Below are 12,833 nucleotides of genomic sequence, written 5' to 3'. Positions count from 1 at the left end.
AAGAGGGTGCTCAGAAAAAGAAGGGAGAGGGGCAGCCATAGTTGCCAACATTGGGGCAATTCTTTAATGTACCAACTGTATTACAGATCAACAATGGTTGTATCTATGTACAATTCTACACTTGGGGAGCCAGATTATAAAAGTTTATTATAAACCTTTTTATTTTTCTTCTCCTATATATATTGTCCGGGGTCCTGCGTTTGCCGAGTCCCCGATGGAGGAATTCCGTCGCACGCTTCGAGAGGGGGGGGGAAGGGGGGGGGGGGCACCGGGAAGAGGTGGGGGGGAAGAGACCCTCCTTTGTCCCCTCCCCTCCGTTATTACGAGAGGATGCGCATTAACGCCTCCATCATCAACAGGTTCGTAGAATTTTGTCAGACGCCCAAAGTGTGCCCATGCGCCCCTCCTTGGCATTTCATTTCTCTTTAAATGCATTTCTAAAAATGAAGCGACCCTTCCATGGCCATGCCCAGACCCGGGCAGGTTGGCCTGGACCCCTGTAAAGTGCCTGCAAGGTTGTCTTCCGTCCGACGCCTCCATTCCTTTTTCCCGCATACTATTCGACGGGCAGTAGAAAATGCTGTGTGTTTAGTATGCGGACAGAAAACGACTCTGTACAAAGTTGTTTTGTTGTGGCTCCACGTGGCTTTTTTTTCCTCGCGTCGTAATTGTATAGTGCTAGGTGTGCATTTCATACACTAGGGGCAGCAGGCTGATTTCCGCGAATATGTCCGCCCACTTTTTACGAAGTGCCCGCGTTTCTGTTTTCCTCCTCTTCCGCCAGGGCGCGCATTGTCCGCGAGAAAGGAAGGGTCTGGAGAAAATTGGCTAGTTTGTTCGCCTTTCTCAAAATGTTTATTTTTTGTAATTTGTTAAGAGCTTTCTACGCAACAATGAGAGGTGCTTCTCCCAATCGAGGACTACACGTGTCTGTCAACCCTGGCATCTCATGCCCTAGAAAACGAGTGTGTAGAAGGAAAGCGGCGGGGAATTGGTGCGCCAATAACCGTGCATGTTTGTTTGTACCTTGGCACTCTCGGTTGGTGCCACGACACTGGTGGCTTTACCTCGCTACGAGGGGAGGTCGTCGCTCCGCTGCGTACTCCGCGGCACCCTGCGCTGCTGCAAATATAGCCATTTTCGTGCGGCACTTTTCTTTTTTTGCTTCATTGCCTCGCCTTTTTAAAACCAACCTTCTACTTGGTTCTGAAACAAGGAAAGAAGGTCCAACAATTTATATATATATATATATGTATGTGTGAATGTGTGTACAACATACAAAATCTAAATTTGAAATGCAATCCTCATTTTCTCAATATGCTAGTAGTCTTAAAAAAACAAAAAGGTTCAGACTTTTTTTTTTTTTGTTCTCCTGGCCACTTGATGTCGAAAGCTTTCTGGACAGTGGATCACCGTAGGTCAGTTAGCATTGTCTCTGTTTTATTACCTTCCGTTCCAAAACATTATACATAACAGGCATCTTTTTTTTTTCTTTTTTTTTAACTTTCGTACGTTTGCATATGATTGCTGCAGACCTATGTCATATATGGGTGTTCACACACACGATGATGTGTATGCATTTGTGCGAGCCGGCACAACTAACTCTGAATGCAAACGCTAAGTGTGAAAGCAGTGAGGGAACTGCAACACAGGAGCTTGCGCTGTCTGGTTTTTGGTTTGCAGTCGTCACATTGAACCCAGTATATTACAAACATACTTACATACACAAGCATGTGTGTGTGTATACCACTATATATCTCCCTTTTTTTTGCAAACTCATTGGGCATCGCCGTTCTATTCATAAACATTGGTTCTAAAGCCCTGCATTTGTCAATAGATACTCTAGAACAGCGGAGCAGTCAACATTTAAACAGAACGCGGCGGCTGCACGCAGTGGCCCAAACTACAGCAAACGTATCCCCCGCGCAACTAACCACCAGGGGGCGGAATGTAACACCTGCAGAAACGTGTAAGCATAGACATTCCCTTCTCGTCGAGCCTCCTGAAATACCGTCTGCTAAAGTGTGGGCAATCACGTGCAGCGGCAGATTCAACAGCTGTCAGAACAGAAACTTGCGGAACAAGCCAAGTACAAAAACAAAAAAGGCAGTTTTTTTTTTCCCCCGACAGCCTAAAAACACAAAAACATGCCCACATATACTTTTTGTTATAGTTATTTCAGTCCTTGTATTTTTCTTTCTTTTTTTTTTGTTTTGTTTACCCTCCACTGGCTTCAGCCACCGAGGGGCAACTCATTTGCATTTCTGCACATGCTCGCGCGCACACACACACACACCAGAATTTGTTGCCACACACACCACCACAGGGAAATCAGGTACTCATAAATGGACGTATGGCTAACAAATCTCACAAGCAGATGATGAAACTTTTTTGCGTGTATCGAAGAATTCCGCTACCGGCACCGACGATGCAGACGACGCGCAGCCACGCCGCTTCATGCCGCTGTCTGAGCGCGTTGCAGCCGGTCACTGGCTGTCTTCGGCCGTGGCATTTGTCCCCGTTTCTTCGGCAACCTGGCGTCTTGTCCGGTGACACGTTTCACACATCTCGTTGCTGTGCTTCAATGTCGTGCGTAGTTATTGTCGTTAAAAGGTTTTACTATTCTGCGCAAGTTTGTCCACCTTTACGGTCCCTGGCCATCAACACAGAGCGACCCTCCAACAATGTAAGAAGAGTGGTGCAAACTCATTGGGGGACGTAAAACAAAGCGCTAATAGGACGCAACAAGCACCGTTCAACGTTAGGATGGGTCGCCCGTCCTAAGTTGATGCATCGCCCGTCCCAAGTTGACGGGTGACCCGTCAACTTGGGACTCGTAACTCGTCAACTTGAGACGAGCAACCCGTCAAATTGGGACTGGTGACCCGTCAACATGGGTCGGGTGACTCACCAACTTTGGTTTAACTTGGTCACCTGTTCTCTAGACCCATCCACTGGGTGACTTGGCTAAAGAAGCAACGAGTACATCCTCCATTGATCCAGACCACCTCGACTGCGCTCGCCTTGCCTATCCCATGGCGCGGTACAAGAGAGGTGACGGAATGGAAAATTCATTCTCAGCATTGGCTATTTCCCCACCTGTGGCTGCTGACATCAATGCTTTCACAAAGTTTTAGTTCCTCCTTTCGTTGCATTCAATGCATTATTAGTCTGCTGGCTGACTAAACATGTATGGGTGGTCCCTTTCGTCGCATTTAAGGGAGGCAATTGCTGTACAGCTTGTAATTCCCCTTGTTTTTACTCTTTGCACATTTTATACTGCCTCAACAACTCGGCGGCCTTGGGGAAGTTCAGAATACCGCTCCTATCATTCCCGACTGGAAATGTGTAGCGCTTACAATGTTGCTCAGTGAAAGCTAGTTGAGACACCGCTCCCGATAACTATTATTCCTCGTGCCATTTATCAGGTACAAAGAACTTAACTGGAAGAAAGAAATGTGCCTTCATAGAACGTACGGTTGCAATTTCGCTCGTTATAATGTCAAGTATGTGTACTAATTTGTGTGACTGGACAAGTGCCATAATTAGTCTTGTTCACTCCATGCTCTCCCTGTGCTGCTTTTTTTTAACTGGGTCACATTCCAAGCAAGTTATCAAAGCATACATACTATATGCTTTCTCTGCAGCTCATCTAGTGAGTCTACCTTTCATTTGCTTAAGTGTCATGTTCACTGCCAATTAGTTGTGAACAGCTGAAAGGTGAGCATGTTGGGATTTCACGTCATTCGAAGCGACATGATTCCTGGGTAGTGGAAGTTCTCTTGTTGATGCCGTGGTAGTCTGTCGACAGTCGTTTTGTCATAGCCAATGCTAAAGTGACTTCTCATTGACAGGCATTCCAAATGTGATTCGGATCTTCACGATACAAAACAGAACTTTTATCGGAGGAGACATGGGACGTATGTTAATCACTGATAGTTTATGCAATAATTCCCCTTTTGAGGAAGTGCCCACCAAGTTGTAACTAAACATTACCAGTATTGCCCCCAGGATATTCTTGAAAGAATGTCTGTAAAGTATGTACCGGGTGACAAAATACTTAAACTATTCGCTGGCACTGTTGTTACGACAAAAAGCAAAAGCTGCATGGTCACCTTTAATTTGTCAATCGTAAGCCTATAAATTGGAGATGCACCTCGTGTCAATGCAATGGTGCCTGCATTAGGTGTAGAAATCCAATTGCCCGATTTGGTAGACGGGAAGCAGCTTCTGGGATCGAGGACTCTACCGTAAAATAGCGCGGAAGCGCCCATTTCGTTCAAGCATCCTCTATGAACATTTCCCAAATTGTTTGCTAAGCGCTTGATTTGACCGGACATGCACTAATGTCAGTGAGAGTGGCGCGGGTGCTTCCCACGGTATTTTATGGTAAGCACACCTGCGGGCAGAGGCTTTCATAGTCGCCTGCTTGCTAACTGACACCGTTGGAACTTCCTGTGACCTGAACTAGCTATAGCTGAGAGTCCTCATTGATTGTTCTATTGGCATAGGATGCTATCTTGGGACAGCTAGCTTGCCAAATGTTGATGCAGTGCATAGGGACCAGCATATGGGCTATTCATCCTACATATGCAGCACAAACCCTTCTCTCGGAGGGACTCGCAGCGGATCACAGTGAGGTCACGGTGCAGGGCTTTGATTAGAGGATTGCTCCGGGTGGGCGCTGGCGGGCTGCCGTGCCGCATCAGATAAACAAAGGCGGTGTCGTCTGCTTGTTGCAGTGATGGCTGCCTTGCCTTTTCTGTGGCTGTCGGAAACGCACCACCGCTCTTTTTGAATGAAAACTTGGTCTTCGAGAAAAGGGAGTCGAAAGTCCTCTAGGGGTGTGTTGCTTTTGTTGACAAACAACTACCAGAGGTGCTATAGTAAATGAGTAATTGGCGGTCAAGATGTTGCTTGTTCACTAAGTAGAATGCCGTCTGCTGGGGAGCAGCTTGGTTGCACACAAACAACGTGTTTTGGTTGACTTGCTTGCCGTATTGCGTCCTCGAGACAAAATAAAAGGCAGAAAAATCTTAGCTCTGTTACACACTGCCTTCCTCGTGATGCTGATTCCCGCAGTAAAGAGGATATGGGGCAGCTTCGACAGAAACCTCCGCCGATGAAAACGGTTCCGAGAGCAATTTCTAGGGGACGTTTCTCCACCCAATGCAGGCTTCACTGCTTTTTTCCTCTGTGGACGTAAGCTAGACTTCCCCGCGAGTCGAATCGCATCCCTCCCTCGACGCAAAAGGACCGAGGGCAACCCACGAACTGGTCGCTGGTGCCGGCAAAGGGCCGGGGGCGGGGGTGGCACAAACCGAGCAGACGACGGCTGGCTGCACGCAGAGAGAGCGGTGAATGGCGAGAGTGACCTAGCTTGGAGTGGAAAGAGTGGTTCTGTCTCCCGTGGGGCACACACGCACGCCGGCGGCGGATGGTGGAGGCACGGGGCGACGAGGTTTGCGCCCGTCCCGGCCGGGCTTCCGGCCCAGGTGGCGGCATCGTGAAGGAAGCACTGGGATTGGCCCACCTCGGAAAACGCGAAGGGTGGTTCCTCCGTCGTTGTAGTAGAATCTTTCTCCCCTATACTTTAGCGGTGGCGGCCACTGCGTCGCCGGTGGCCGTCTCGTGGCGGGGCCGGAAGCCCAGGCGGGGGGCGCTGGACCCCGCCGCTGGTGGGGCCCCTTGGCGAGGGGCCCGTCCGGGCATGGGGCGCTCTGCTGCTGCTCCTGCAATGCCAAGCGAACGAGGGGTCGTGTCACATTTGCATGGCACCGGATTGGCTTCTACGGCTCGTAGCATCCTCTGTGATGTACGAGAATTTCCAGCACGATTTGCACGTCTGCAACATTGGGTATAGCATAATTGCTAAAATTGCATTCGTTACTATTGTGGCAATAATAAAACATGTTCAAGCACAAAGCTTTGTAGTAAATGTATTGCTTGTTTCACATTTGCAGACACTGTACACCTTCACAGAGACGGATCAGAAACCAAGTACCATGTACCCGTAATAGAGAGGTGGTAGAAATGACTTTTATCCCTGTGGCCCCTTCGGTAACTAACTCTCCACATAATTTATGGGCACATCTTATTCACAAGCAAGTGCGTTATTTGCACTTCTCTATGACAACAGCCTCAGTGGGATCATCTTTCAGAGCTATCTGATTGTGTTTAGAGCTTTTGGTGCGTTCACCACAACTCTTTGTTGGTTACGAACATTGGCAAAGGATGTCGTAGCAATGCCCTTTTTGGTGAAATCACTAGCCTATAAAACATGGTTCACTTTTTATACATTTAGGTCAGTGTTGGGAAGTATTTTAAGTACATGGTGCTTAGTGACTGCTTCAAGTAGATTTTTAAAACTTGTACTTTACTTGAAGTACATTCTCTTAGTACATACTTGTACTTTACTTTGAAGTATTTTTTTTTTTTGGGTACTTTCCGAGGAAGGTGCGACTCCCTACTTCAAAGCACATTCCCCAAATTTGGTTTTGTTAAATTTGTTTTACAAAATGATGCTTTGTCAACCCTGAAGAAATTCTACGAGGGATATTCTACTCTCACCAGAAACAGGAGGTGGCTTTCCCGTTGCATTTCAAACTCGCTACTTCTCATTCGGTCAGTGCAAAAGTAAGAGAGGACACTCCTCCACGAGAGGATTGCTTGCGGAAGTTACGGGGCTGGCATCATGATCTCCCTAGTCCGTTTAATCCCCTTGGGTGCGAGCCAGTGCAAGTGGCACCAAAGTCAGGAGTCGGAGGGGCGTCTGAATTTGGCACCATTTTGAAAAAACACAGATGGCACTCCCGATTACGCCTGGGGCAATGCGCACCAGTTTAAAGAGACACTGCTGTACAGAATGAAAGGGCTCCGTGAAAGATTCTGGAAAAAACATACTTCAAGAACATTGCACCCGCTGTACTTACTAATTAACTTGAAGTACATAACCTCTAATTTATTTTGTACTTTCAAGTACTTTTTAGATTAACCCTGCATGGGAATATTGCAAATCCATTGCTTTTGTATACATGCCTACTATGTACAGAATGTACATCTAGTAAATATTTTTCATGTATCATCCCTTATTCGATGGAGTTGTGATCATCATTTATTAAACCTTGATGGCGCATACGGGCATTACACAATTTATACAAGCTGTGTGACAGACATAAGAAATGTCCACAGCACTGCCATGGACTAACTCTTGAAATGACTTTAGCTCTTTCATTCTGGATTTCCAAACAGTGAATTGACCAACACCCTTTATAGTTAGGGTGACCAGACGTCCCCTTTTGGGCAGGAGAGTCCCGTTTTAAAACAATAAAACAGTGTGTAAAACTGACGAAGAAAGTCACTTGTCCGACTCCAAAACAATGTGCTCATATAGTAACACAATTTCACTTTTGTATCTCCCTCCCCCGTTTTCTACCCTGAGGTAGAAAACGGGTGACCATGGGGTTCTCTACCCTATGGTCACCCTACTTTTAGTTGCTATGAACTACCTAATCTATAATGGCACTCTTACTACCGATTCGAGCAAGGTAAGAAAGAGTAGCTGAATATTTTTAGTGCTGTTTGTTATCCTTTGATACTGTGTGGTTTTTATGGTCTGTAAGCGTGTGCAGTGGTTGGTGGTGTCATGTAGTACTGAGGAAGCTCTAAACAAAAAGGGGCTCAGAAGCAACCATGTACCCACGTTTTAGGCACTCTGTCTTCGAGCACTATCAGAGCCAAAGGGAAACTACAAATAAAATACTTTCGTGGCAAATTTCCGCGTTCCGCATGTTCCTAAAAGTGGGCAGGCTCAGCAAGCTTGCTGAGCCTGCCAACCGTTAGGAACATGCAGACCGCGGAACTTTGGCACGAAAGTATTTTATTTGTAGTTCATACTCATCCACAAAAAACGCAGCGAGTGGATTCATTTTTGGAGCTTGATTGATCTCTACATGACCTTGCGTACGCGTTTGCACGAGAGCGGTCTTTAATGTTTTTTTCATCTGATTAGCTGAAATGCATTCGTCATAACAAGGCGTAAGCGTGAACTCGTCTCTTGCGCTTACCTGCCTGACAAGTGGACTTCCCCAGTCACACATCCGTGTGCTGCGGCGAAGGTACTAGCTATGAAAAGGGAACACGACCACGCGCCTGTGCTCGGACATCCCATGTGGCCGCATGTGATAAAGCGAAGGCATGCTCCAGACGCGGGATGGGCGAATGGAGCGCACTCTTACCCTGGGAGCGCAGAGGCCCTTGTTTCGGCTAAACCCTTGAGGCTACGAGGCGCCAAGGGGGCGGAGGGAGGCGTCGCTGGAGCGTCCCGCCGCTGCTATGAAAGTCTGTGTCGGCCTCGGGTCCGTATGGCGAGCACGAGCCACCACACTGCTGTCACCACAAGCACTGGGCCCCCCGGGGGGGCCGACGTCCGACCCCCGGCGCGGCCCGCACTGTTCGCCGCGCCCATCGGCACTGGGCTGGGCCCCAGCAGGGCCGTGCTCAGGGTCGCCGCCGGACACTGGTCGCTGGGGCCCAGCGACGCGTTCACGTGGCACGGCCGGTAGCAGTTGCCCGGCGGCCCGTACGATGAGTTGCTGATTGACGGCAGGTCTGGGATGTTGGGGTCTGCGACGCCACGGGAAAAAAAGTAGAAAACGCGCGTTAGCTCTTCGGATATACTCGGTTCGTTGCGGGGAAGAGCCCACTGAATTCACAAAGACGTCCTGTGATCATCTTGGCAAGACGTGCGGGAGACATCTTGCCAAGATGTGCAAGGCGCCCTTAATTGGACATCTTGTCAAGATGTGCGAGGCATCGTTAGACATCTTGGCAAGATGTGCGAGGCATCGTTAGACATCTTGGCAAGATGAGCAAGGTATCCTGTAGACGTATCGCCAAGATGTGCAGAACATTCTGCACACATCTTGTCAAGAGTAACGTGCAAGGCAACTGTAGACATCTTGTCAAGCTATATCCGTAGATATATATTGTCAAGATATATCCGTAGATATCTCGGAAAGATAATGAAAGCGTCCTGACATCCTGGGAAAACATTATATACCGTTAAGGCCTCGACGTTTTAAAACGTCTTCTGAACACCGACATGTGCTTGGTCTACAATACGTCTTGAGAGATGTCTTGTATATAGATGTCTCGAAGAACGTTAGAACTGATACTGGATATTTGAAATCTCAACTAGAATCATACGCCTCACAGACGTCTACTCCTCAGCTAGTGCATCTGTACTCCTTGTGGTCTTTCAGATGTTTTAGAAGGGCTGTATCATCAGGCCAGTCAGGCTCTGTGTCATCGAGGTATTGCGCAGAAAGAAAACGTTCAACTTAAATACCTAAAAAAAAAAAAATCAAATTTGTTTTTTCGAACGTCTAAACAGCGAGAGATCGGGTCTGCGTTTTTCAGGTATGGCGACACTGGCGCATGATAGCGAGTGCTCTAGATAGGACATTTGTCTAGTGCAATTTTATTTTTGTCAAATTAGGATTAAAGCAACAAAATTGTGCCCCGTTTTCGTCCTCTTGGTTCCTTTTTGTTTACAGTTGTCGAATTTCATGTAGAGTATATCACAGTCTTGGGAAGTACTTTAAGTACGTTGTACTCAAAGTACTACTTCAAGTATGTTTAGAAAACTTGTACTTTACTTGAAGTACATTCTCTAAGTATGAACTTGTACTTAAAATTGTTTGTTTGTTTGTTTTCTGGCAATTTTCGAGGAAAGTAGAACTCTCGACTTCAAAGCACATTCCCCAAATTTGGTCTCGGTGAAATTCAGCTCTTTCAAGAACCACGCGCTCGCGTCCTTGACTTTCCCAGTACTGTACACGACTTCTGAGGTTGAATATAAAAATTCACCAAGCTTTAATAAAAAAAAAAAAAGCGTACACAGTGGGAAGTTATTCTGCCTTGCGATGGCGTTTGTCCTTCTGCATTTGCCCGTCTACAACGGAGACCCCTACGGTTTACCCTACGGCCAAAGCACAGATACTGGAAGGTAGTTGCCACAACAGAACAACAGTAAAGGTTGCATCACCAGACTGTTTCTTCACAAAATCGGCCAACAGATGTCGCCACAAGTCTCACGCGCGCTGCTGATGCCTTCACCCCACTGGAAAATGGCTGGTGTCGACGGGATCTCGGACGGAAATGAAGGAGGAAGGATCGGTCGGCACAAAAATGAACGGAATTTCAGGTATTGCGAGATCACGCCGTCGAACGTAGACAAAGGAAACAGCGGGGCCGCTTTAAGGAGCACGCTCGCCTCCCGCGCGCTCACGCCCCCAAAAAAAAAATACAAAGCAGAAGAAAAACAGTCTGCGGGGAATGGCGGCGCCGGCACATCGCGGCACATTCTTGAGATCTCCGGTCAACGGCGCTGCAAGAATTGCGGATGTTTTCTGTAAGCACGAGGGCGCCTATTTTAGCTCGAAACGTTCTTTCTTCCCGCTAGGAGGATACACCGAGGAATCCTGCAAGAAATAATGGCTGGTGAGACGCGCCGAGAAAGCCCTTCATAATTTCTCTTAAATGAGATTGCGTAGACTGCAAAACAATGGAAACATGCAATGAAAAAAAAAAATATATATATATATATTTAAAAAAAAATAACACGATTGTCACTGAAAGTTTGATTAAATCCAGTGACAAACGGTGTTAATAGGGAGTTTTAGTAGGTAGTTTTCAAAGGCACGCTACCGCTACGGGCGCGCGCGCTTCAGAGCATGCATCATTGAAGGGGCAGCGCGAGCTCCCGCTACAAAAAGCGTGGCTTGAAAACACGACCTACAGTAGTAGAGCTTTCTAATAAACACTTATGTTGGCGGCACTCCGACAAAACCAACTTCCATAATTATACTCACGCGTTTAAACAAGAAAAAAAAAAAAAAAAAACACGGTTGTATTGGGGTTTTAGAGCCACTTTACACTTGTAGACTTGTACACCCTTTCAGTATACCCAACCAAACTAGACGTTCGTGTTTAGACATCATAAGCTCGGTCTGCCTTTAAGGTGCGGCGACGCTGGTTTACGCTGTCCACCTGGGGTCTTTCACATGCATCCCGCAGGAGTGATACACGACCCCACGCCGGTATACGATGCTCATCCAAATCGAAACGGCCAGGATCCCTGGGTTCTGCAGCGCGAGCTTTCGCTCCACGTGCTCCCTGCTGTGGTGCGCTAACACACTTACTTGGCCACCGATCCCCCTATTTCGCGTAATACACCATTTGTAAACCCTTCATTCATTGAGCGGGTCTAAAAGGGTACGTTAATGGTGCACTGCGGGGAAGAGACAGCCTGCCCCCTTGGAAGCGGTTTAGCTGTTTCAGTTACTACGTAGAATAATATTTGCCGGTACCAATGCGTTTTAGGAGAAGAAACAGGACATGAACTTAGGCAAATTATACTTCGCGTGAAATAGCGCCAAGAAAAGAGCAACCTACGAAAGCAGTTTTTTTTTTTACTTTTTGTTTTAGAGCGCAACTTTTAGGCACCCGTTTCCGGCTTGAGCGGCGTCACCGTCGGCGTAACCGCGCGTTGCATTATGGGACGCTTCCCATAATGACGTCACACGTGACGTCACGATGGTCACGAGGGACGTCACGTAGGTCACGACCTTCACGAGGGAGGGGGGAGGGACGGCGAGGAGAAGGGCCAGAAGAGGGTATGGAAGAGGGGGAGGGTTATATCCTCCTCTCCGTACCCTCCCCTCACCCTCCTCAAGAGCTGCGCTCTAATTCGGTATAACAAGGAATTGTAAACGTCTTTCATTTTTTTATTTTATTGTTCAACCTCCGATAAATTGGGTAATGAAAACAAGATTGATGGAACATTTTTTTCAATATATCCACCAAATTTACGTACCTACTGCAGCTGCTCTTCGACGAAACCACCCAGCAGTTGTACGCAGTTGCCATGGAGTGGCACGAACTTTTGGGCGTCCTCCTCAATATGGGTTGCCGCCTGAGTTCTGGGCCATTCCATCACGCGTCAACGGAGGTGTCAGTCGCCACAGACGTGTAATGAGCATGGAGGAAACTGCATCGAGTTTTTGGAGAGAACGAACGGACGTCCATGATGATGGGGTTCAGGGACGATGGCCCGTGACGACTGATGGTCTTGCAGAACGCGTGATTCAATGACTGAAGACCCAGACGGTATAAGCTTCTTCGAGGAGGGCATCCAAAAGCTCCTGTCACGTCACGATAATTTCCTTAGTCTGTGCGGTGATTATGTGGAGAAGCAGCAATACTCCGTTTCACTCTGTCCGATCTCAGCCCACGAACCGAGAGAGGCGGTCAAACAACGCCAAAAATCATCGTCAAGGCGGTCGTCGTCTTTGTGCGCACGCAAGTATATTGTGTGTATGCAGAAAGCACAGATAGGAAAGTTACAAAAAATGTTTTATAGAACTTTATTCTTAGCAGCATTCTTATAGGAATAGCACCGGAAGGGTGCCGCTGGAACACCCTCGGGGGAGTTAGCCTCATTAGCTCCTTTACAGGTGTATCGATATAACACTGGAGCGATGGTACTGGAACACCCTTTGCACGTAGTTGCGAGCAAAAAACACAAGGACAAAGGGAGCAATGCACAAGACGAGCGCATTTCTCTCTTTTTCCTTGTGTTTTTTGCGCGCTGCTACCAGTTGTAATCATGAACCAACTCACCTGCATCGCCACATTGGACGTAGTCCTTGAGATATACTTATTAGCGCCTTTATGGGTGTATAGGGACAACACGGAAGGGTGCTGATGAAACACCTTTAGGGTGTTAGTCTTGACGCATACTTATGAGCACCTTTAGGTGTATACACATT

At 47.4% G+C, this 12,833-nt stretch overlaps 1 protein-coding gene across 1 annotated transcript in view; it reads right to left on the bottom strand.

Moving 5' to 3' along the window:
• Positions 1 to 47: 47 nt before the first annotated feature.
• Positions 48 to 12,833, bottom strand: part of LOC8025293 — a 118,315-nt gene continuing 105,529 nt past the window's right edge. Inside the window, exons 3-4 of the mRNA XM_042293870.1 lie at positions 8,238 to 8,625; positions 48 to 5,732 (exon numbers count right to left, since the gene is read on the bottom strand). Of these exons, the coding sequence (XP_042149804.1) occupies positions 8,333 to 8,625 (293 nt within the window). The 3' untranslated portion in view covers positions 48 to 5,732; positions 8,238 to 8,332. The remainder of the gene's footprint in view (positions 5,733 to 8,237; positions 8,626 to 12,833) is intronic.

This window comes from Ixodes scapularis, unplaced genomic scaffold (genome assembly GCF_016920785.2).
Source record: "Ixodes scapularis isolate PalLabHiFi unplaced genomic scaffold, ASM1692078v2 PGA_scaffold5__190_contigs__length_132052651, whole genome shotgun sequence".
In the NCBI taxonomy this organism is placed as follows: Eukaryota; Metazoa; Arthropoda; class Arachnida; order Ixodida; family Ixodidae; genus Ixodes; species Ixodes scapularis.
The sequence above is the reverse complement of the archived record's forward strand: the minus strand, read 5'-3'. Positions and strand labels throughout refer to the sequence as shown.